At 59.3% G+C, this 24556-nt stretch overlaps 3 protein-coding genes across 6 annotated transcripts; all 3 read right to left on the bottom strand.

The window, feature by feature from the left end:
• Positions 1–493: 493 nt before the first annotated feature.
• On the bottom strand, positions 494–4434 carry HIC1 (HIC ZBTB transcriptional repressor 1). The gene is made up of 2 exons (XM_052658213.1): positions 4282–4434; positions 494–2814 (listed from the first exon to the last, which is right to left on the bottom strand). The coding sequence occupies exon 2, from the start codon at positions 2792–2794 to the stop codon at positions 650–652; it is 2145 nt and encodes a 714-aa protein (XP_052514173.1). The 5' UTR covers positions 2795–2814; positions 4282–4434; the 3' UTR covers positions 494–649.
• A 9559-nt stretch (positions 4435–13993) lies between these two features.
• OVCA2 (OVCA2 serine hydrolase domain containing) lies at positions 13994–15036 on the bottom strand. Its single transcript, XM_052657858.1, has 2 exons — positions 14853–15036; positions 13994–14493 (listed from the first exon to the last, which is right to left on the bottom strand). Exons 1-2 carry the CDS (start codon positions 15034–15036, stop codon positions 13994–13996), a joined length of 684 nt encoding a protein of 227 aa, XP_052513818.1.
• Positions 14362–23883, bottom strand: DPH1 (diphthamide biosynthesis 1). Of its 4 annotated transcripts, none has more exons than XM_052657514.1 (13): positions 23798–23883; positions 21844–21996; positions 21651–21714; positions 19903–20024; positions 19359–19516; positions 19118–19239; positions 17423–17491; positions 16867–17023; positions 16650–16750; positions 15890–15968; positions 15475–15615; positions 15212–15319; positions 14362–14493 (listed from the first exon to the last, which is right to left on the bottom strand). In XM_052657514.1, exons 1-12 carry the CDS (start codon positions 23856–23858, stop codon positions 15230–15232), a joined length of 1317 nt encoding a protein of 438 aa, XP_052513474.1. In that variant the 5' UTR covers positions 23859–23883; the 3' UTR covers positions 14362–14493; positions 15212–15229. The 4 variants fall into 4 exon arrangements, with proteins under 4 accessions (XP_052513474.1, XP_052513475.1, XP_052513476.1 ...); XM_052657515.1 differs by having other exon boundaries at positions 23755–23856; XM_052657516.1 differs by lacking the exon at positions 23798–23883 and adding an exon at positions 22844–22900.
• Positions 23884–24556: the final 673 nt, after the last annotated feature.

Below are 24556 nucleotides of genomic sequence, written 5' to 3'. Positions count from 1 at the left end.
AGGGAAGGGAGGGGGGACCACCGCGGGCGTGGGAGACCGGGTAGGCCAGGGCCGTCTCAGCCCTCTGACTCCAGAGGGCGGGAAAGGTGAGCCCTGGGGCTAGTGCCACTTGTGCAAAATGAGGAACTTCACATTATCCGTCCCGGGGCGGGCGGGGGCTGGGGCGGGGGGCCCTCCGGCCGGCTCAGTCCCCTCCCCGCTCCCAGCTCTGCCCAACGCTCCGACCCCAGCGGGGAGATTCACAGTGAGAATGGGTGTGGTCGCAAGGGCCGGAGGTAGGGCTGGGAGCGCCCCAACAGTGGCACCCCTCCCCCCACAAGAGCAGCACGGAGCCGGGAGGTGGGGGCCGACGAACCACAGGAAGAGGCGGAGAAGGGCCGGGGGTCTCCTTTGGTCAAAGCTGATATCAAAAATATAAATCTCCCTTCCCCCAACCCACCCCCGTCCCGGGGTTTCCTCCCCCACCCCTACCCCCACCCCCGGGCTAAGGCACAAAGCAGTGAGGCCAGGTGAGGCCGCCGACCCTGTGGCGACGCTGCCGCGGCTGCTAAGGTCGTCCGGGCACGGGGAGGTGGGGGGCACCCGCCTGCTGGTGGCCGCCGGCGCCGCCGGAGGGCGCGCCCGGGGCCACAGGGAGGCCAGAGGCGCACTAGGTGGGAGAGAAACGGTCGATGGTCCGGCCGTCGGGGCCGGCGGCCAGGTGTGCGCCCTGGCTCAGCACCTCGGCCGCCTTGTCGGGGCTGAGGCCCAGCTCCGCGGTGAACTTGGCCAGCGGGTAGAGGCTCTCGAGCGCCACCTTGGGGTCGTGCAGGAAGTGCGTGGTCTGAGCCAGCAGCTCGGCCGCAGCCGCCTTGTCCTGCTGCTTCAGGCTGAGCTGTTCTGCCGTGAGGCGCGCCACTGCAAAGACGCCCTCGGGGAAATCGAGCTTGCCCTTGCCGTCGGGGCCCGGGACGCCGGGGAGCCCCCCCAGCCCCGCCAGCGCCCCGGCCGCGCCGGCCGCGCCGCCCACAGCGTGCATCTTCATGTGACTGATGAGGTTGCGCTGCTGGGCGAACTTGCCCCCGCACACCTGGCACTCGTAGGGCTTCTCGCCCGAGTGGATGCGCATGTGCTCTGTGAGGCGGTACTGGCGTGTGAAGCGCATGCCGCACGCGTCGCACGCGAAGGGCTTGAGGCCCAGGTGGCTGCGCATGTGACGCGTCATGGTCCCGCGCTGCGTGAACTTCTTCCCGCAGATGGTGCAGGGGTAGGGCCGCGTCAGCCAGTGCGTCTTCTCGTGCTGCCGCAGCGTGGCCGGGTCCTTGTAGCTCTTGTCGCACGACGCGCAGCGGTACGGCCGCAGCAGCTCGCCCAGGCCCCCTGGGGCCCCGGCCACCTTGTCCCCACCGCCTCCAAAAGGGGGCCCGAGGCCGGCGGCCCCTGCGGCCACCTCTGCCGCCTCGGCCCGGCCGTACAGCGCCTCCTCCTCCTCCACGTGCGCCTCCACGTGCGCGTTCAGCTGCTCCGAGCTGGGGAAGCCCTTTCCGCACGGGATGCACACGTACAGGTTGTCGCCGAAGCTCTCGGGCTCGCCGTAGGCCAGGTGCGGGCACGGGTAGCCCTCGAGGTGGCCGCCGGGCGGGCTGGGGTCCTCGCTGCTGCCCGTCTCCTCGCTGCTGCTCTTGTAGTCGTCGCCGTCGCCGCCCGCGCCAGGCCCGTCCAAGCTGCCCGCGTAGCGCGGCGGCGGCGCCAGGCCAAGCGGAGGGCCCCCGGGCGAGGCGGCCGGGTCCCCGCCGCGCTCCTCGCAGCGTTCGCTGGGGGAGCCGCGCTCGCGGCCCAGCTCGTCGCCGTAGCTGCCCAGGCCTGGCTCGTGCTTCATCCAGCGATAGAGGAGGCTGGGCCCGTCGGGGCGGCCGGGGGGCTCGGATCCCGGGCTGCCGCCGCCACCTCGGAACGGATCCGGAGGCGGTCCGGCCTCCTCCAGCTTCTGGAAGGGCAGCGGCGGCAGCGGTGGCAGGGTGAGCGGTGGCTCCTTGTAGGCGGCGGGGCCGGCGCTGGGAGGACTGTCTGGGCGCGGGGGCAGCTCTCGCTCCCCCGGCGGTCGCTCGGGAGGCGCGGAGCCCGGCGGGCTTTTCTTTGACAGGTCCAGGCCGCAGAGCGGGGAGCAGCGGCGCTCCGGGGCGCAGAGCGAGGCGGCTGGGCCGGGGCCCGAGGCGTACAGCTCGGCGCAGTGCGTGTTCACAGCGGCCTCGGGGCCCGACGGCGGCTCGGCGGTGGGCGGCGGCGGAGGCCCGGCCGGGGAGGAGTAGCAGGCCTGGATGACGGGCGTGGCGGCCCGAAGGCCCCGGCCTGGCCTCCCGTAGGGTGCGTAGCCGCCGCCACCGCCGCCGCCGCCCCGCAGGTGGCAGTACTTGCCGTGGCGCTTGAGGCGTTTCTTGCACAGCGCCACGAGGTCGGGGATCTGCAGGTAGCTGGCGGCGGCCAGCACGGCGCCCAGGCTCGGCTCGGCCCCCGGGGCCACGGCGGCCGCCGCCGCAGCCTCCGCGCCATCCGCCAGGCGGCCGGTGTAGATGAAGTCCAGCACCAGGCGGAACACGGCCGGGCTCACCATGTCATGGTCCAGGTTGAGCAGGTTGTCGTGCACCACCAGGGACTTGAGGTAGGCGCTGCTGGCCGCCAGCACGTTCTTGTGCGCGCGGAAGAGGGCGTTCTGCACCACGATGATCACGTCGCACAAGAAGCCCTTGGTGCGCTGGTTGTTGAGCTGCAGCAGCAGCTGCCTGGAGTGGCCGGGCGCCTCCATCGTGTCCAGCATCGTCTGCCCAGCACACTCTCCTGCGGGGACACACACCGGCGGGGTCAGAGCCGCACCGAGCGCTGGCTGCCTGCCCCCAGCCCGGCGCTTCTCCCCTGCACTTCCCCTTCCCCTCAGCTGGGCAGGGGCAGGGGCATGGAGCACGGCGGCCTGGGCACTGGCGGAGAATCCGCGGCCTCCAAGAGTGGGCGCCTGGGCCGGCCGGCCTAGACCAGAAGAAGGAGCCGAGACCAGCCGGCAGAGAGGAGGCCAGGCTGGCCGGCACCCCCAGGCCCGGATGCAGCCGGGCACTCTGCCTGGGTTCTGGGGGCTTCCGAGGAGAAAACTGTTCCGGCGAAGCGACCCTTGTGGAAACAGTTACCCGATTTGAGGAAAATGTCCGCTTCAGGAAAAGTCATTCAGGGCTGAGAAGTTTGCCCAAGTGGGATACAAGGGAGCCGAGTGAAAAAGCGCCTCCCGCCTCCAGAGAAGTTGCCCCAGTTGGGGGAAGAGGTCCGGAGGAGGGCAATGCGGTGCCCGCCGTGCCGCCGCCCTGGCCGGGGGCTGTCAGACCCTCGGTTGGGGCCCCGGGCGGCGGCCGTGGCGCGGGAAGCGGAGGCAGCGGCTGCCGTGGCGGGCAGAGCACGAAGGCCGGCCCGGCGCGGGGAGGGCGTTATATCGGGGCAGGAGGCTGAGGCAGGAAGCAGGTGGGGGGGAGGGGGGAGCCACGCAGCTCCCAGGGGAGGGAGGGGGCAGCGCCCCGGGCGGGCACGGCATACAGCCGGCTGCGGCCCTGACCCTGGCCTGCGCCCCACCCGCGTCCCGGCCCCGGCCTCGGCCTCCGCTCTGCATTCGCGGGCCCGGCGCCTCCCTCCCCGGCTCCCCTCGGCCCCTTCTCCACGGGAACTCCGCCGCCCCAAACTTGGGGAAAAGTTTCCCAACTTCAGACAGGCCGGGAGGAGCGCGCCAGCCCCAGTCCCTCGGCTCCCAGCTTTTCCTCTCGGCCCCCAATTTCGGCTGCCAAGCGGCCGCCGGGCCTGAACCGAGCCCTGAGCTCCCCGGCCGTCCGCTCGCCCGCCCGACCCCATTCGCTGCCTAGTCCCCAGGGCCTCGCGCGCGGCCCGTTACCTGCGGCCGCAGCCCGGCCGGGCTTCCCTCCCCGCGGCGGTGGCAGCTCCTAGTCGGCGCCCCACCCGCCCCGCTGCCAGGCGCCGCGCTGTGCCAGGGCAGCGCCCCTGCCAGCCCCGCCCGCCAGCTCCCCTTCCCTTCCCCTCGCCTCTCCAGCCCATGTGCGGGCAGAGCCGGCCCCGGGCCGCTGACCCCGCCGTGAACCCGGCGCAGAGCAGCGGCCCGGCGGTCCTGAGTCCTCTAGGGGTGACACCCGGAGCCCTGAACGCCAGCCGCGTTGGGGGCGCCAGCGCCGGAGGATGCGCCCCAGGCGGCCAGCGCGCGAGGACCGGGCTGTTCGGGTCCCCTGTCCCTCCCCCGTCCCCAGCCCTAGGACCCACCTGGGGGGCATGTCGGAAGCCCCGGGCCCGGCTGCCGGCGGATCCAGGGGGGGACGTGGCTGCGCTGCGCTGCCCTCCGCCCGCCGGGCCCCCGGTCGGTCTGTCCTGCTGGTCCGTCCTCCCCGCGTCCTGGTCGCGTCTCAGCCCCGCCGCGCTTTCCGCACACTCTTATCTGGAGCGGCCCGGGCCGGCGGGCGCTGCTGCAGCTATGGCGCCACCTCGCGGCCGTGCGCTACTTTGCACGGCACAGCCACGGCCTCCTTCCTGCGCACCTGAGATGGAGGGAGGCTCGCAGATGCCGAAGTGGACCCAGGAGTGGGGCCCGTTCTCAGATTCAGCCTTCCAGATGTGTCCACCTGGAGGCCCCAGCCCCGGACCTTCGAGCCCCACAAAAACCGGGGTTTTGAGCTGAATGTTCCTGTGTACATATTTCTAAATTCTGACGTCCCAATTCAGATAAGTCCGGCCTTCAAGGAAGGGGCAGTGGAAGGGAGGAGGCTTCCGAAATCCTAAGGAAGAAGATAGACAAGCTCTTAAGGGTCTCTCATTAGATATCCCTGGATGGCACTCTCCATTTGTACACCGGCCCCCCAATACACCCAACCTCACTCAGCCACGTGGGATAGGTATGCACAGAATAGACCCGTTTGCACCCAGACCCTCTCCATGCATTGACACCCGTGAGCGTGCATGTTTGCAGACGCACACCTGTCCCCTTCTGGAGTCCAAGAACCGGCTTTCTGTCATACTCAGGGTACTGCCATATAGAGCCCTCCATCACCTGGGCAGAGGTGGTACCCAAAACCCCACCCTGAACTTGCAGGCTTCTACATGGAACCCAGGAAAGGTGACTGGAAATGGCTGGACAGCGCCTCTTGGGGGTCCCACAGAAGCGACCCAAGCCCCCAGATTTCCCGTGTGAGCTGTGTTGAGGGACGACCAGCTTGAGCGACCTCCTCGAGAGAAAAGTCACAGGAGGGCCTGCAGCCCGGGATCCCCCGCAAGGTCCTGCACCCCACGTGAAGGTCCAGTTCTTTCAGGTGACGCCCCCTCTAGGAGGGAGGAGACCGGGCGCTGGAGCGCGGGCGCTTGCACAGCTAACTCCGGAAGTGTCCCCGCGCCGCCCCAGCACATCAGGCCGGCAGCCAGCGGCTGAGTGGGCCTCCGCAGCCCACGCTCCGCCTCTTCCCCGCACCTCCTGACCCCCGCCCACACTTGGTGGGTAGGAGTGGGTCCCCAAGAACGCCTGCAGCTTTTGATTGGCTGCGCCTCCCTCAGCCGCCCAGCGCGAGAGGCTGGGGCGCAGAGTTACCATGGTAACCGATGAGGTTCGCCCAGATCGCGTCTCTCCGAGGCCTTGGAAAGCTTAGCAACCGCGCAGGGCCGCTGGGCCGTGGGGGCCGCGTTCACCAATCTCCCCCCGGCTCCGCGCCATCCTCCGCCCCCATCCCCCCGCCAGAGGTAGTGGCTGAGTCATTCATTGAGGGGCCGCCGGAGCGGCCACCCGCGGTCCCAGACACCAAGGTCTCGGGCGCCCCCCAGAGGCTCCCTTTCCTCAACAGTCAGAAGGCGGCTCCTGGTCCCCACGGGTTCTTCTGACACCCATTGCGTCCCGAGTCTTTACCCTCTTTCCACTCTGTGTTCTGGGTGCATCTGATCACAGTCCTCTTTTCCGTCTCCCTAACCCCCGCCCTAAGGTGCTCACTAGGGAAATAGGTTCCAAGAATGAAAATGGTGGGGTCCGGAGCTGAGAGCCTCCAGGGGGAGGTGGACATCCATCGACATCTTGGCAGAGAGATGTGCTGCCGCACTGAGGTGGAAAAGTGTATAGAGTACTGGGCAGGGAGGCAGGAAGACTCCTGTGAAGTGCTCTTACATCTGGGCTTTGATGGATGAATAGGAGTTCTCCCCCAGGCAGGAAGACATTCCTGGGGAAGAGAACTAGTAGGACAAAGGCTGGAGGCCAAAAATAGAGAACTCTAGGTGGCCAGATGGCAAAGGGTATGCAGGACCTCTTTGACCCCATTTCTGCTGTAATCTTTTCTCCCCATGATGAGGCCACATCCTAGCCCCACAAGGATCCAATCAGCCCGGTCTCTGTGCAGTGGCGTCTGTCCACTGTAGGCCCACCCCAGGGTCCCCGGTGCCAGTTTTTTTTCTTTAACAATCTCCCCAGATTCCTGCTCCCCCAGTCCCTACCCTCATACTGTCCTTACGTCTGTATGGAAGGGTCTGACATACCTGCCCCCAGCCTAGCTGCCTTTAATCTTTGACCTTTCCCTCCCTCCCTAGTTCCACCTGGCCTGGCCTGGCATTCCCCTCTCTCCACCCTAACCCAGCTCCTGTCTCTGAACACACTCCCCTCCCTCGTTTAGAACTTTCCTCAATTGATTGAGCTAGGCTTGGCCAGGACCATTCATTCATTCATTTCCCTACTCCTGTCCAGGAGAACTTCGCCTAATATAGCATGGACTCTTCTTACCAATTCTGACCTACAGGAGCTCTTACTCCTACATGAAGGGTTGTCAGCCCAGCTACCCTCCCCCCAGACTCTTCTCTGCTGAGCTGTCAATGTCCCTCCTTCCACAGATGGGTCTTAAATGAGGTTTGCTGGGAGTCAGGCTCTGAAACTGTGGTCTGGTCTTCCTCCCTTCCACTTACTGAGGCTCCTTTCCCTTCTCCTCCCACCTCTCCCCCACCTCCCCCATAGAGCACCCTCTTGCTCATTTCTGGGGAGTCCAAGCCACTCTCCTCAACTTTTCTCCCTTCCCTTGGGTCTCCAGCTCCTGGATTCCCATTGAGCCTTTTCTTCCATGCCCAGCCTCCTCCTACAACCCCCTGGAATCCCCCTCCTCCCCTCATGTCCCTGACACCACCGTTTTAAGTGATGTCAGAGGCCCCTCCGGGGGTCCAGCTTTTTCTCCCCCCTCCTCGCCCAAGGGTGACGACACCGCAATAGCCTTGAGGGGTATAACGCCACCACCGCGGGGCATCCAGTGATGTAACAGAGCCGTCGGGTCCAGGAACTGAGGAGTGGGAGTAGGGGCTACTGGGTGAGGACCCTGGAAAGCCGGGTGGTGGGCTGGGGTTGAGCTCCCAGATGTCCCAGAGTGAATACATTTATAATGGGCCTGGCCACACTCCCTGCACTGTCCTCTCCCTGGCCCCTAGCCCGCAGTTCCGGAAAGTTAACCCCTTGTAGACCCGTACGGGGGGGCGCGAGCTCCCCTCCCCGTTCCTGCTTCCGTGCGCCCTCCTCCCCTTCCCAGCTCCTCATCGCCTCAGTCCCCACCACCCCGCCCCACCCCACCCCCCCGCCTCGCCACTATAAATAGCCCCTCTTCCCGTTTCCTAAATTCCCTGCTGACGTCGGCAACGCGTCAGTGTGTAGGAGCCGCGGCCGCATGAATGAGCCGCCGCACGAGTACTACGCGCGCCTATAAAAGCCGCCGCGCCAGCCGGGCTGCGGGAGGCGAGCGGGCGCGGGCGCAACACAGCCGACAGGTAAGCGGGACCGACCGACCAATGGGCGACAGATGGACGATGCACGGACATGGACTGGAAGGCAAGGAGGAGACCCACAGGAGGCAGGTTAGAGGGGCCCCAAAGGGGTGGGGTTGGGGACAGGGTGGAGGGGACGAGGGTCCCCTCGCAACTGCTGGAGCTGGAGCCAGAGGCGTACGCAGAACCCCGAGCAGCACCTGCCTGCGCCCGGATGGAGACGCAACCACTTCGGAGGAGCATCGATCAGAGGACCGACCAGAGTCCCTGCGGCTTTTCCTGGGGCTCCTGCGCCATCCTCCCAAGAAAGTGGGACGAAGGTGCTGGCGCCCCAGGAGACTCGCCCCTTCCTCTCTTCCCCGCAGAGCGGTGACTCAGCCTCGCTGCCCCCGGTCTGCTGAGCTGGGGCGCCGGCGAGAGACAGACACCCACCTACCCGCCCCCCTGCCGCAGGTTCCTCGGGATCCCTCCCCTCATTCAGCCGGGGCGCCCCCTCCCCGTCCCGTCGAGCTGGTCCCTCAGCGCCCCCAACTTCCCGCCTCTGCATGAGGAGCTGTCCTCTCAGGACCAGGCGGGGGCGGGGCCTCGGCCTGACTGCCCCGCCCCGCCCCCATCACCCGCCCCTCTCCGCTCCCCGCAGCCGGAAGTGCCTCTCCGCAGGGACATCTTTGACGTCACAGTGTTTTGACGTCAAGGGCCGCGTGCCTGTCCGCAAGCGCCGGGGCCGAGAAGGGTTGGAGACGCGGGGCAGGAAGAGCAGCAGCGCCCCCAGCTGTGGGCGACGGAGCCATCCTGCCCGGGCAGCGCGCCGGCACCTTGGCTCTAGACTGCTTACTGCCCGGGCCGCCCTCAGTAACAGTCTCCAGTCACGGCCACCGACGCCTGGCCCCGCCTCAGGACCGCGGACCCGGCCACCTGCCGCGCCCCCGGCCCCTCGGTCCCCGAAGATCCCTCAGCCCCACGCTCGCTGCCCGCGCCGCCTCTGTCCGCGGTGCTGATCCAGCGCGGGCACCGCCATTGGGCCTTCCCGTCCCCGGTCCCCAGGGGCTACTGAGGGGCTGCAGGCCCACACGCACTTCGCAGAGCCAAGAGCCCAGAGCCCCGTCCCTGCAGCGAGCACCGGCCCCCGCCCGCACCGCCGCCGTCCCCCACCGTCCCCCCACCCCGCGGTCCTGACGTCAGCCCAACCCGAGCTGCCGTGGTGCCGTCAGCAGCGCGCGCCCCGCCCCCGCGTCTCCAGGGCAACCGTGGCTTTCGATTGTTACTGTGGGAACCGGAGGTAACAGTCTACAGCCATGGTCGCCCCGCAGCACGCCCACGCGCCGCGCCCCGCAGCGCACCGCCCGGCGGGATCGGGGAGACTCAGAACAGGAGGAAGCGGAGGCGGCGAGTCGAGAGCCCATGTGTCTGCGGGGGTGGCGGGAGGTGCCGCACAGGGAGGCGGGCTACTCCGGAGCCGGGCATCCAACGAGGCAGAGAAGGAAGCGGAGTATGCTCTGCGGAATATGTCTGACTGTCCCCCTCAGTGACCATCCTGTCCTCCTAGCCGAGGTACTGCAGCCAAGGGATCGTGAGAAAATGGGGAGTTCTGGGATTTGGGTTCTTTTTACCTCCTTGGAGGGAGGGAGGGAGGCTGCAGGCACCTGAGAAAATGTTTGCATCCTGGGAACTGAACGGGGTTGACGGAGGAAAGGTTTTCGAAATGCGCCACGACCTCATTCTTCCAGGAACCCCTAGCTGAGTAGGCAGAGGGCAAAGGGTAAACCTTGAACCCATTACCTGATGGAGTCACAGCCTTCCCTCCTTCTCTCTTTCCCTCCGAATCTTGAAGGATAAGAAGGATCCCCGACCCTCAGGAAGCTTGTAAAGTTAACCCGTCCCTAAACGGCTGTGTGAACATGCCTGCATGCTCACCTCACTCTATCTCTAGGTGCTGGATTCCAATTTTAGACTGTTTCAAATTAGCCATAAAGAGGGGGAGTAAATACCAGAGGAGCTTTAGTCCTCTTGGGCTAGTGAAGTGTAAGCAATGACCTCTTCAAAAACATTCTGCCTGTCACTTGCCGCCACCACCATCACCCACTTCAGGGTTGACTGTTGGAATACTGGGTGCAGGACCACCAAGGGACAGTGCTGGGATGATTAATGCAACCCAGCCCTGGCACCCATTGATGCAATTTTTCTTGACCTCTCCATTTCCCCTTTTCTAAACTGTTTCTAACACAGTTGGTGCTGGTTTCACAGCTAATCAACACCCACACTGTCTGTCTCCCACCCAAGGACACTGAACGCTTAGATGAAAATGCACCTGATTCTGGCATCCAGTGCACATCGGTGGGCAGACTGTGTGCACCTGCCAAGAGAGCACAGGGAGGCAGGAGGTCCCCCCTGGCGTCACCAACTGGCTGTTAAGGGGCCATGTTGTTTCCGAGCCTTCTGTAAAATTAGATAATCCCTCCTTTCTGGCAGGCCTGTTGTGAGGACCAAATTAGATCATGTAAGTAAAAACCTTTGAAAACTGCAGATCGCTATTTTGATCTGAAGTATTCTCTTAGGCTACTATGTCCTTGTAAGGAGGTGGTGATACTGGGGAGACCCCAGCTCTGGGCACTGAGAATGAACAGGGGAGTGGGGGGGACACATTTCTCTGAGCAGAAGCTCTAGGACTGAGGCTGTTGAGGGTTCTCTGCTTAGGGACTCTCTCTCCCAAGAGCTTTAGGAACTAAGGTTGAGTGACAGGTAGAAAAGATAAATGGCAGGGATGATTTGGAAAGAAGAGATGAAGTCTTTTGCAGTTTGAACCCATCTGCAAGTGGCCAGAGGAGGGGGAAAAACCAGAGGACTGACTGTAGTTAGGATTTGAGTATCTTGAAAATCATTCAGGGCACCACACCCACAACCTACTTTATGGATTAGGAAGGTGAGGCCCTTGCAGGACATGCTGTCCAGTAGTGAGTAGTGGCCTCTCTGCTCATCTGTGCAGCAGCAGAGAAGAAAATGACTAGTCAAAGTCAAGAACGGCAGTTCTTGGATCTGAATCCAACTCTGGAGAAGTTAGCCTCTCAGTGCCTCTTGTCTCAGTTGTAAAACTAGGTTAGCATCTACCTTATGAAGCTATGGAATTAAATTAGGTAACTAAACCTTCTGCTTAGCACAAGGCCTTGCATAGTTAGCACTCAATAGATGATATTCCTCTTCCTGTCTTCAGGACCTCATTATCCTTAGTTGAAAATGTTAGATCAATGTTTCTTAGCCAGAGAGCTTGTTTCCCTCTTCCTAGTGGACTGCCTGAGAATCACTGTTTTGTTTTTTCAAATTACACATATTTATCAGAGACTTGGGCTTCCCTGGTGACTCAGAGGTTAAAGCATCTGCCTGCAATGCGGGAGACCTGGGTTCGATCCCTGGGTTGGGAAGATCCCCTGGAGAAGGAAATGGCAACCCACTCCAGTATTCTTGCCTGGAGAATCCCACGGACGGAAGAGCCTGGTGGGCTACAGTCCATGGGGTCGCAGAGTCTGACACAACTGAGCAACTTCACTCATTCACTCACTCACTCACCAGACACTTACACTCTATAGACAGTGGTTTCCCAGCATTTCATTGCATGACAGTGACCAGGATGGTTTGTCAAAATGCAGATTCCTGGGTCCTAGTGATTAGCTCACTAGGTCTGGAGTTGGTCCCAGGAACCCAAGGTTTAACATGATCCTGATGCAAATGGTCCATAGAATCTGTGTGGAGGGGAATAACCTCCTAAGATTCCCCATTGTTCCTGGAGGGCACGATGGGAGATGACGTATCAACTTGTTGGGAACACGTAGACCATATCGTGTTTCCTTCTATGCTGTGCTTAGTTTTCTGACTTTGCGACCCCGTGGACTGTAGCCCACCAAGCTCCTCTGCCCATGGGGATTTTCCAGGCGAGAATACTTGAGTGGGTTGCCATCCCCTCCTTCAGGGGATCTTCCCAACCCGGGGATGAAACCCACAGTGCAAGCAGTGTCCCACACTGCAAGCAGATTCTTTACTATCTGAGCTGCCAGGGAAGCCCATCACACATTTTGATCCTCAGGGGAATTTCTACCTTTTTCACTTCTGCTTCACCAGATCCTCTCTGGTCTTCAATTTCACCCTTCCAGCCTTAAACACTGCCTTAATATTCACTCCCCAAATGTCTTTCCCTCTCTCATTTACTCCACCCAATAATTCCAAGTAGCAGCAACTATGGTATGCAAGACATCATTTTCACCTCTTGAGGCCTTGCTAAAGAGGGAAGCCTGTGATTGCCAGGAGGGCTTGTGAGCCCTTAACTGCAGACTTACTCACTGCTTATTTCCAAAGAAAGGAATCTGAATTTTTGTGTGACAATCCTAAAATTTTAACTATCACAAACCCAATTTTTCCCCTAAAATTCTATGGGCCAAATCCCACAGGTCTGTAGGAATAATTCAGAGCATTTCAGTTTCTTCCTTTTGCCAAGGAAGGGGTCCCTTTAAAACACCAAGAGCAAGGCAGTATCAGACTGTAGCAAAGAACTTTCTTCCCACCCCCACTTTCTGCCTAGGCATTTACTTTTTTTTTTTTAATATTGTATGGTGCTTACCAAGTCGCTTCAGTTGTGTCTGACTCTCTGCAACCCTATGGACTGTAGCCCACCAGGCTCCTCTGTCCATAGGATTCTCCAAGCAAGGATACTGGAGTGGGTTGCCATGCTCTCCTCCAGGGGAATCTTCCTGACACAGGGATCGAGCCAGCGTCTTTTACCATTTCCTGCATTGGCAGGCAGGTTCTTTAACACTAGTGCACCCGGGGAGCCCTTGTAAGTCTCAGAAAGCTGCTATCATAGTGAAGAACTCAGGATCTCAGGTGATTTCAGGCTCTTAGTCTGGCTGCCTCAGGATGGGCTAGGGCATTTGTGCTGCAGTTCCCTAACCCCAATTCCTGCTCAGTTACTAACTACTTGGGACAGCCATGCTTGCAGGCCAGATAGGGTATGTTGCAATCTTCCAGAAAAGGAACAAACTGGTGAATCTGCAGAGGCAGGGCAGCCTGGGGAACAAGGCACTGGAAGTGGAGGGAACAGCTAAAGCGAGCAGTCTTTAGAGTGCCTAAGAATAGATAGCTCAGCTGGTAAAGAATCCGCCTGCAATGTAGGAGACCCCAGTTTGATTCCTGAGTCGGGAAGATCCCCTGGAGCAGGAAAGGCTACCCACTCCAGTATTGTGGCCTCGAGAATTCCATGGACAGTCCATGGGGTCGCAAAGAGTCGAACATGACTGAGCCACTTTCACAAGAATAACTAACAGCATTTTCAGACGAGATGGGCTGCTTAGGCCTTGGCTGTGACCACTACAGAGCAGCATCCATCTCCAACTCTGCAAACAGGGTTAAGTTTGGAAAAAGGTTACCTCTGTGCTCTGTTTCCAGCTAGGTCTAGTACCATCCCATCCTTCCAACTCACGGTTCAGAGAAGCTGACAGCTATGGTGGAGAAAACAAATACATGAACCTGGTTCTGACAGGCCCACACACAACTCTCAGGGATCAGGATCCAAGGAGCTAAAACCCAGTATGGCCCAGGCAGAGCTTTGCCAACTGGTCTCTTCCCTAAACTTCTCAGATGTAAACTCTTCCCTCCTTCAGGGAGGAGTCCTTTCCTTCAGCTTGGGACTTAAGACTTCCACCAAAAATGCGTCTATGTGCACATATGCATGAGCTTGTCTTAGGGGTTCGCAACTGCAAACACCTCCCTGCTTGCTGCTGCCCTGGAGGCTGTGCTGATGGCCAGGAATCCACTTTCTAAAAAAGATAAAACGAGTTTTCCTGTGTATCTTTTCCAGGAAAAAGATGCTCAAAATCCAAATCACTTTATTGTGCGGTAGTCAGTGCTGCCAGTCTCAGCTTTTCCTGTCACCCCCCCACTCATTCAGGATGCCAAGGTCAAAGTCCACTGAGGCCTCCTAATCCTGCCCCCCTTTTTTTCTTGGAGTGCAGAGCTAGGCTTATATGATTTGAGTCTTAAGTACTGATATTTGTCCCTTAATTGGAGATGGTGAGGTGCCCTAATAGGAGGGGAGATTTCTAGGTAGAAAAATAAACGCAGGGATTACAGAGGTTGCATCAAGGTCATGGTTCGGGGCGGGGGTGGGTGGCGGGTGGTGGTGGAGTGGAAAGGGGATGCAAAGGCAAAGGCCTTCTTCACAGAGCTTTCAGTTTGCAAACTGGTCCAAGAACTTGAGGTAGGCCTGGCGCTGGGGTGCGGCTGCTGGAATGAAGTGGCCACCAGAGTGGGTAAGGGTGACGGCTCCATCGAATCGGCTACATAGCTGCATACTCTCCTGAGAGGGGATGACGCCGTCAGTGTCCCCAAAAACATGGAGGGAAGGCAGTGACAAGGGGCCCTGCATGATGGGTTCCATGAGGCCAAGGCCCCGCGGGCAGAAACCAGATACAAGTATGACAAACCGGGGCAAAGGGAAGCGGGGATCACCGCCTTGGCCAAGGGCACACACAAGAGCTGCTAGCGCGGCCCCCTGGCTGAAACCAAGGATCCCATCGAAAGGCCCCAGCTTGTTCAGTGCCTGTGCCACCGTTCCCAGAGCTTCCTCCAGACCTCTGCACGCCGTGGGTTCTTCCAGGGCCAAGAAAACGTCTGCCTCCTGTTCGGAAAACCACCAGCCTCGAGGCTGCTCCTCCGGAGGGCAGGGTCCTACAGCGATGAAGGGGAGAGTACAGAGTTAAGGCAAGGGGAAATCCAGGGGGAAAGAAATAAAGGGAGTGAGGGAGGGTTTGGGAATGAGGGAAACAGGTGGTTGAAGCAGAGTACAAAGTCTGGGGAAAATGAGGCGGAACAGACTGACCTGAAGAGGAGATGGGTAGAAGTCTGGGAGAGCCAGGCAGGAATTTGAGCAAGGGGCTAGGTTGGCAGAGATGGCGTGTATGGGCAGAATGAAGTGGGAGGATGACAGGAATGTGGGGAGGGACAGGGTGGCTGTGTGCAGGCAGGTGTTACGCGGACTAGGCAAGACAGAAGACTCTGGGCGCATTTCCGGGCAGGGCTCCTCTCACCAGAGTCTGGCCTGGCGCCCTCCGACCAGGCTACGTCTACGACCGGGTGCGGGCCGCTGAGGCAAACGAGCTCTGCGCGGCCCCGCAGCGCCTTCCGCAGCGCTCCGGTCTTCTCACGGAAGCCCCGCTCGCTCTGCCGAAAACCCGCCAGACACAAAATCCGCAGAAGCGGCTGCGCAGCCATCATGCATGGCGCCTGCGCGCCAGAGGAACCGGAAGCAGCCTTTCCCCGAGCGGAAGTTGAACGCGAAGTGGGGGACCCAATACAGCCACCACCCGGGAGGCGGGCCACAGAGCAAGCGGACGTTGCCATGACAACACGGAAGCGGGTGCTGCAGGTCCAGAGGTAGGGCGGATACCTGGGAACCAGGAGCGTCTCAAGGAGCGATCGCCGACACCGCCTCGCCTCTGCAGCTGCAAGCCTCGCAAGCCGCGGCTGGAGAGGGGCACGCGGGCCCCCCCTGAACCTGGGGTGGCAGACTTTGGTCACGGTCCCGCTTCTGCGACGTTCCCCACCCTGCTGTCATGCATTTCCCTTAGCGGCCGCAGGGGGCGGCCTCGGCTCGCGCCGCCTGGGCGGCCGCGCCCAGACCCCTCGGTCTTCCTTGGAGTCCCTTCCTACCTTCCCTAGGCCCGGCCGGCCTGGGACCTGGAGCAGCCGATCCCGCCCGTGGTTCACCGTCCACGGCCCCAAGGAGCTGCTGGCGTAGAAGTCCATAGGGTAGGGCTGCTGCCAGGAAATGTCCCTCAAGGCCACCGCCGCCTGGGGGAGAAAATCTGGACAGTAACATTTGCCAACATTTTTCTACGCAGGATTATTTAATTCAGTCCTCACAATGACCTACGAAGGTCCTATTATACCCATAGCATAGAAAGGAAATGTGAGGTTCAGAGAGCAGGAAGGGACTTGCGCAAGGCCACACAGCTAGGAAGTGCCTCCGCTGTAACTTAAGTGCTGCTCCACTGAGGACTCCTTCCAGGACAGAACTAAGGGTAAAGTCCATTCTCCCCCAGGGATTTTCAGAACCTAGTGTTACCTCATAGGGCGTGAGCAGCGGCTTGGGGAAGGCTGTACCCCAGTCGATGGACAGGCGTGGACATGCCACCTGCACCCACCTATAAGAAGGGAAATCAGGTCAGATCCAAGGGGCAGGGGGTGGGAGTGGGGTTGGGTAGCCTTCCTGTTCCTGGCAGCATGCTGAAGAACATGACTGTGTCCCCAACACACTCAACGGAGCTTACTATTAATTCGAAAGTAAAGACTCTCACCCACTGCTGTTTAGAATAGCATTGTTCTCTTCTGTTTCCCCCACTGTGAGCTTTTTTAAGGTTTTTATTGAATTTGTTACAATATTGCATATCTTATGTGGGATCTTAGGTCCCCAACTAGGGAATTGAAACCTGCAGCCCCCCCAACACTGGGAAGTGAAGTCTCAACCACTGGACGGCCAGGAAGTCCCTGACTGAACTTTCTGAAGAGAGGGCTTGGGCAGCATGTTTGCCATCAGACCCCAGGATAAAATTTAGCGCCTGGTCCAATGCAGTTGCCAACCACCCCTCAAACTCATCTCACACAGAACAACTATGATGTAGCCGTTGCCTGTGAGCCCCCAAGCCAGACAAAGTTGGGTTGACCCACAGCCAAAAGTAGCCCCTGCGAGATGAGTGCCCTCTAAACATTAAAATTTCATGGTCACAGAAGCACTGACTCCAGCCTGCAATAGGTAACGGGCAGAACCCAGATTCTACGCTTCCTTAGCCGGTCATCGCTAGATAGATTAAGGTGGGGAAACGTACACATCCACCTCGGGAAGGAGGCTGAGCTTGCTGGGGAAGATCTCAGAGAGCAGCAGCCTCACGAAGGGAAGTCCCAAGGCTTGGAGCCGAGATTCCAGGTGCTGTTTGGGAGAGGGAGGCAGAGCTGGGGTGATCAAGCAGCCAAAGTAAATCCCTTGGCCTCCTGATTTTCTCAGCTGGGTTCCCAGCTAGTCCCCTTTCCCAGAGCCCCTCTGACCTCCAGGATCTTGGGACTGCCTTGGCGGCCCAAAGTGCCCAGGATGAGACCCCAGGATTTAGCTGAGCGGGCAGTGGCTATGGCTTCCTGGCGGTTGGCCTGCATGCGCTGGTGGTCATAGTGCTCTCTGGACAGGACCTTGCTGTAAGGGTCATATCTGGAAAAGAAGCTGTCAGGGTCACTGGGACAGCCACTCACAGAACTTGCGCCGTATACACAGCTCCCTCATGCAGCCCCTTGGTCTTTGGAACCTTCAGGCTCCATGCAGGCAATTAGGAACAGAGGCAAGAGCAGAGACTGCTACTGGGAAGATCAGTTCCACAGCTGGAGCAGGCACGAGTGAGAGAGGGTTCTAGGATCTCGGTGTGGATCCAGTGGATGAGGAGGTGCTGTGTAGCAGCAACCCTACGTCTGGGACCCAGATTCAGAACCTCAGATCCTCAGGGCTGGGGGCTGTTAAGTGGTCCTGCGGTGAGGAAGTTTGGGGCTGACTGAGGGTCTCAGGGGCAGGGGACTCCACCCCCTTCCCAGCTGGTCAGCCCAGTCTAGCCGATACCGGTAAGCGGAGATGTTGGGGTTGGCGATCATGACAGACTCCAGGTGGAAGCGGCCATCTCCAAGATACCTGCAGCGGGGAGAAAGGGGGCCCTGAGGGTGGGATGGGGCACCAGAAGCAGGCACCGGCTTGGAGGTCCAGAGGACTGAGTTCTTGGCTGGCTACACTGCGGTGTATATGAACTGGGACAAGCCATCCTTTAAAACCCCTCCTCCTACCCCCCAGGCCCTGGCTGTCTCACGTGTAAAATAGGAGTTTGAACTGGAGGACCATTAAGGCCCCTCTAGTTATGTAATGCAGAGTCTGAGAACTGCCCCTATCCCCACCTGAACCTTCTAGGGGAAGAGGAAAGAGCCAGCCAGGGTCATGGGAAGGCTCTAGAGAGACTAACGTGGAGGTGGGAGGAGAGACTGTCCCTCACCTAGCTCAGTACGGATGTGGGAAGTAGTGTCCAGGGTGTCATCTGGGCCATAAATGAGCTTTCAGGGTGTATATATAGTTTGACTACTCTCTGCTCAAACTAGCTCTTGGGTCCAGTTACTGAACTGTAATAAGAGCCACGGTTTACTGGGCTTATGCCTTCCGTGTACCAGGCCTGGGCTAAACACCTGACATGTATGACTTCACTCAGTCCTAACAGGTAATCCTCCAAGCTACCCATTTCACAAGATACTAGTGAGGTTCAAGGATGTTGAGAAACTTGAATCCCCATTTCAAAAAAGATACAAGTGAGGTTCAGAGATGTTAAGAAACTTGCCCAAAGTCACACAGCTCTTTTAAGCAATATACCTGGGACTTGATTTTAGGCTTAAACACCAGGCTGTACCAAGCAGGGCTAGGAGATGCTGTCCTTAACTGTACCTTCCCAGATCATGGAGAGGCCACAGCATGGAAGACAGTCCACATGGCAGTTCCTTCTCTCTTGGGAGACCATACCAAATTGTGATGAATGGCCAACACACACTCGGGGTGTTCCTCCCTCCAACAGACACCCGAAGCCCCCAGGGGCAGCCATGTATGAGCTCAGAGTTATGTATGCTCAGGCAAGAGGGAATGCCCATCGGGGAGCAGGGCTGCCAGAAAAAGGGAAGGCCCTGATGTGGGCCTCTCTGGGGGCAAGGGTGTCCTATGTGGGTTCAGCAAAGCTTGTAGGAACAGCATCAGCAGCCCCGGAAGTGGGGCTGAGTCAGGGGAATGCCCCCCACCCCGCCATTAGCTGAGAATGGGGCTCCCCTCCTCAGTCTTAGCGGGGGGAGCTGTCGGCTCCGAGGCTGGCTGCATTCACACAACATTAAGCATTTCTATTACCTAAAATAATTAGGCAGCAGGAGACATGCTGCTCCTGCTTGTTAGCTGTCCAGATGCTAAATTAATGGGGCTGCAGCCTGGGCGTGCCCATCCATCTTCTCCAATTATATGCGCACCATTTTGAGCCCCACCCTTGTCCACCGCCCCCCTCAGGCCCTCATTCCTGCCCCACCCTGGGGATAGTCTTCTGGATGTTGGCCAGAGCACTGGAGAGGGAGCTGGGGAACCTGAAACCCTCTTTGGTCCCCATCTTGCAGGGTGACCTTGAGCGAATGGCTAAGGAATCTGAGACTCAGTTTCCTTTCCTGGATGATGAACCTCAGTGTCCAGAGGAACCTAGGGAACTTTTCCTATGTCTCTATGACTGGCCCCCCATTTTCCACTTACACCACAGCCTCCACCTCCTTGGGTAGGCAGGGGGACGTGCAGCCCAGAATCTCCCCAGGGGACAGGGGCTTGCACTGTGGGACACTCACACGATACTCAGCTTTCAGCTCTTGGGCAGCTGCCTGTAGGAGGAATGAGGGAAGAGGAGCAAGTGGACAGGGAGGGAGAGCCAGGCCCAGAGGACCAGTCTGGAGCACCTGACATGGGGACCCAGGAAGAGCCCCGAGACCAGCTCACTCACCTGCAAGGTTGACACGAACTGAATGGTGCTGACCAGCGCGAGGGCGCTGGCTGGGGGAAAGGTGAGGCGGATAGAGTCCAGGAGGTGGGCAGTGTCTATCCGGATGTCCACAAAGACATACAGCACCCGGAAGTCTTGGGCCGAGGTGTCCATGGGAACTGGGAGGAGAGAAGAATTCAGGAGACTGTTTTGGAAGGCAAGAGGGGCAGAGGACAAGCAGCTTCAGCCTGAGGACAGTCGGGGAGTTCGGGGAGGTGGGGAGGGTGGTGTCACGGGTCTTTTAGAAGCTCCATCTCTGCCACTCAACTGGGGGGTCCAGCCTGCTCTACCACCAACAGCCTTTCAAACACCCACAACTGGGACAGCAGCATGGTTTCCAAGGCAACCAAGTCCAAAGGCAAGCTCCACCCATGGAGCAGGAAGGCCAAGGCCATCCCAGACGCCAGGAGGGACCCCAGGCGTGCAAGCAGCACCAGGCACTGCAATGGAGATGAGCGGGCGCTTCCGCCTCCCTGCCGGGTCTGGGTGTCCTGGCGGCCTGTACCCAGGCAGCTGTGGCCATAGTGCACCAGGAAGTCAGCCCCCAGGGCTCTCGCAGTGAGGTCGTCCACACAGCAAGCCCCGTAGGTCACGTCACCCATCACCATCACTTCGGCCTCTGTGAACCTGTGGGGGTGGAAACGATGGGACAATGACACAAGGAGTGAGGTGGCAGAGAGACCCGAATGTGGCTTATCTCAGGGCCCAGCTCTGCTCTCCCTGCCTCTCCCAATCCCTTGGGTTGGCAACTGCCACTTCTGCCAACAGAGTAGGAGGGGCCCAGCTGCTACCTCCCCCAGGTCTGGCAGCAGCTCCTGGAACTCTAGCTGTATGCGGATGGACTCTGCAGCACCCTGGTTCCTCTGCCCGGACTCCGACTGCAAGAAGGACCCCCCAGGCCTCAGCCTGGCACGCGTACGGGTCATCCACAGACCTCCGCCGCCCTGACTCATGCCACCCAGAACCAGGTGCACACACATACAGGCAAAGACACCCGTTTCCACGCCCTGGCACCGTGATGCGTGGTGGATGCACATAACCTCCCAGTCGCCCAGAACCCCTGCTGCCTCCCCACCCTTAGTCAAGGCCCTCTGTGCCAGGATGGGGGAGCCCATGAACAGCTCCCCCACAGCACATGGCGCCACCCACATGCCTCATGCGTCAGGAAGAGTGGGCTATGGCCAGCGCACTGCCATGGGATCTGCTGCCAGGCCTGAATCACTGGAGGATGGGGGTGGGTAAGGAAGACCCCACAGCCCCTAAACTCACCACAGGAATGGGGCCAGAGACCTAGCTCTTCCCTGAGACCCACCCCTGGGGCATGCAGTCCGGCTCAGGGACGGGGAGGTGGGGGGGGTCTCCCTGTTCTTCTCCTGTGGGTGTGGTGGGGAACGCTGAGCTGCTGCCAGGCTGTGCACAGAAGTAGATTATTCAGCTCCTTAGAATGCAGCCCAGGCGTCTGAGTCAGCCGGAGCACTTAATTTTTTATAGATTAAAATGTATGCAAATTGGCCCAAGCCCCAGAGAGCATCCCCAAGGGGCAAGAGGGTGGGAGCAGGGAAGTGAGTCTGTGCCTGCGGGATGATGCGAAGCAGGGTGAGGGGAGGGCGAGGGGAGGGCGGCAGCAGGGAAGTGGGAGGTTCCCATCACGAGATGACCTCCCCTTTCTTCTTTCGCCTTCCCTGTTCCCGTGCTGGTTCCAGATGGCTGAGCGCTCACCCCCTTCCTGAGGATGGCTCATTGTATTGAAACTTAGATGAGGGAGGTGGAGGAATTGAATACCATCTCCTAGGCACTTCTCCTGCTGCCAAGCCCCCTTGCCCCGCTCCTCCAAATATGCCAGAGAAAAAGTCTCCCCCCATAGCCAGACCCCATGCTGACCACCCAGCTCATTTAGGGTCAACTCTAGGGGCTCTCAGCTTCTTCCTCAGGGCCCACCAACTGCTCTGGGCCCAGCTTTGAAGATAATGAAATTGACTCATTTCTCCCTCCCAATTTTTTTTTTTTAGGGAAGGGGAGATTTATAGAGACGAGGTATTGTAGCAGGCTAGGAGTTTAGATTGGGGTTTTTCCCTTGGTGTGTGCATGGTTGTGGGAAGGAACACAGTAAGGCAGAGGTGCCAGCTGAGGACTGGACTGAGCAATCCTGTCTGAGCCCTGCCAGGCAGACACTAGCTGAACTAGCTGATGGCCAGAGCTATAATGGACACGGGGAAGGTCTCGGTTCAGCTTCCTCAGTGCCCCAAGGCTCACCTTTCCAAGATATCCACAATGGTACAGGCGAAGAGGAGGAGGCCTTCAGGCATTTGTAACGCCACTGCAAGACAGAGCAGAGACAGGAGAGCACAGGGCTGGGAAAAGGCTGGGATGGGAACCACCCCCCACCCTCCGGCTGGGTCAGACAACCTCTCCACCCATACTCCAGCTCAGAGCTTGCGGGGCTCACCCTTCTTGGCCTGGGCCTGTTGGATTCTCCAGATGGTCTTGGGAATCTCAAAGTTATAGTTGGAAGGCAGGACTTGGATGGCCGCCTGCAGCTGGGGATTGTTCAGGATCTCAGCTGGGATCTGATTGGCCAAGCGGCCCCGAGGGGCTCGACCTAGGATAAATGTGAGAGGCCTAAGTTGGTGCCTGGCCTAAATCACAGCCAGACCTGATGGAGCTGTTAATGCCACCCAACTTTAAGGCCCAGATCCCAGAAGCCAAGAGGATTGGCCCAGCCTTCTTCCCCACTGAGTTCATCCTGAAGCTGGAGAGACAACCCATTAAGCTAGGAGGAAATCTGTGTAACTAATTTCCATGTTATGAGATTATTGGGAATCAAGGACTTGAATGTGTGGCTCACCCTGAGCGTAGAGCTGGCACCAGGGGACACAACTGAGGGGCAAATGGGAAAAATATCCACACAACTGTTCCTTGATTGAGAACAATCCTGAGGAAAACCCAAGAGCCCAGCCAGCCCAATCAGTCTAGGAAAATGTCCCTCTGCTCCCAGCCCCTGAGAAAGCCTTGAAGTTCTGAGATCCTAGATATGAGATCTATAAACAAACTGTTATAAGTCCTAATTTAAAAGACTTTCTTCCTTACTCGAGTCCCATTGACTATGTCTACACTGGTTAATTCTTGCTTCTTCCCTCTCCTCATTCAAAAGGTAAGCACCATACATTTAACTGACTTAAGTTCCCTAGTTCCATCATTCTCCCCCACTTCCCACTCCTGGAAGGCTGGAAAGAATACACTCTAGTCAGGACTGTGGGCAAACAGGTGAGGACAGAAAAGTGATCTTGCCCTTTAAGGGCTTGTAGTCCAGAGGGCGAAATGTAGGGACACAAATAATTACAACCCCCCCACCCCCAAGATTAAAGGAGAAGAAACACTGTAGTCCTTTAGGAAGGCTGTAGCCCCTTACTCAACATCCAACTCCCCACAATTCAGTTTACCCCAACCTGGGCATCTCTTTAGGCACCAGACAGTTCAAGAGTGTGAAAAGGTGAGAAATGGACTCATTCAGCGAAGATTTATTGAGCCGGTACTATTTGCCAGAACTTCTACCAGAGATCCTGCTAGACTGACACTTCAGCCTCTGTGTGTGGGCACGTGTTTGGGGCAGCAGTAGACACAGGGGTGATGATGGTGATGGTGCAGCGGAGAAGCAGAATGGCAGGCTGGGACCCTAAGTCCTGATCTGAGTGTAACCACTGCTATGGTACTTGTTCAGTTGTTTCAAAGGCCTTGGAACACCAGTGTCTCTGGGCCGGCCCTGTCAGAAGCTCCTCTGACAGGCCCAGGTCCCTAGTGGTTGCAGGGTTGTGGGAGCTGCTACTCCCAGCAGCTCAATTTGTCCCAAAGGCCAGTAAGCTCCTCCTTCTTTACAATTTGGCTGTAACCCTCTGTTTACTTCAGTGTTCCCCGGTAGACGGTGAGATCCCTGAGAGCAGGGTTGCCATCTAGTCCCTGCACCTAGCACAGGCCTGGCATTCAGCGGGCGCTCCATAAGTGCCGGATTAATGAAACCTTGTGCCTCCTAGGTGAAGCATTCCCTGAAGGCAGACTCGAGGAATGCCCCGTCCAACACGCCTGGCTCCTTCCCTCCCCGTCGGGTCCGTCTCATCCTTGAGTCTTCATGAGTCTGTCTACCCGCCAAGGCAGGGAGGCAGCGTTTCTCGCTTGAGGACTACAAGCTTCTAGGAGGGGTTGCTCCCGATGGTGCCCTAAGGTCGCATAAGAAAGACGGGTCCCCCTGGACTCCAGCAACAGTGACTCTGAGCGAGTGACTACGAGACCTTCCGGATCTGGCGGAGAACGGCATCGCCGCCGTTAAAGTGGGCTGGTCCTGTCCCTGACTCAGGGGCCCTACCCCGAGATGCGAGGTCCGGAGGCCGCAGCGTCCTAGCACCCACCTCTGCCCGGGCCGTTTCGGCTGCAAGACTCTGCGGCCTCGGCCGCTACCAGCGCCGCCATCGCCAGCGGACCCACGTTGGGACCAAAAGACAGCGCTAGAAGAACGCAGAGAACGCAGACAGTGCGATAGATCGCCGATCGGCCAGAGAGGGGCGGGGATTTGCGGGGCGGGGACCGTGAAGGAGAAAGATAGGGGCGGGGCCAGAATGGGCCGCTTGTCTCAGCCGGGAAGGTCGGGACTCTTGGGAGCCCCTAGTGGTCCTCGACCACTGTGGTTCCGTTCTCCCGGCGACCCTGTCCCCTCCTCCCTTTGCGAGCAGCCTGAACCTGGCTCTCCTGCACAAGTGCCCTCCTATTTAAAGACTCCCTGCCCTAGTTCGGGGGGGCGCAGTCTTGTAAATAGAAGCACCGCCGGGTCTTCCTTCAGCTCCCCTATCTCCCCTCCTGATAAGCCTTGGACACCTATGGGCGGGGCCGCATTCCCTGCCTCAGAGGATCCCATTGTCCCGACAGGACAGAACTCAGCGCCTACTGAGCCGGTGCCAAATCGAGTCTTGAGGCCGATTTCCGGAGTGCTGAGATGCCCTTACACCTCTAGAACCGACAGTGTGGAAGGTTCACTGTGAAAAACTGCTACCAGGGGAAGGACTCCAGCCTGAGGATGCTTTCCTGGGAGAAAAGGGAAGTCCAAGGACTCGACCGCCTAAACCTTCCGGATTCTGGCCAACGTTTACCCTGCCTTGGCTGCCCCTCCAGCC

This window comes from Budorcas taxicolor, chromosome 19 (assembly GCF_023091745.1).
Source record: "Budorcas taxicolor isolate Tak-1 chromosome 19, Takin1.1, whole genome shotgun sequence".
NCBI classification, from domain to species: Eukaryota; Metazoa; Chordata; class Mammalia; order Artiodactyla; family Bovidae; genus Budorcas; species Budorcas taxicolor.
This window is presented reverse-complemented; position numbering and strand designations above follow the sequence as displayed.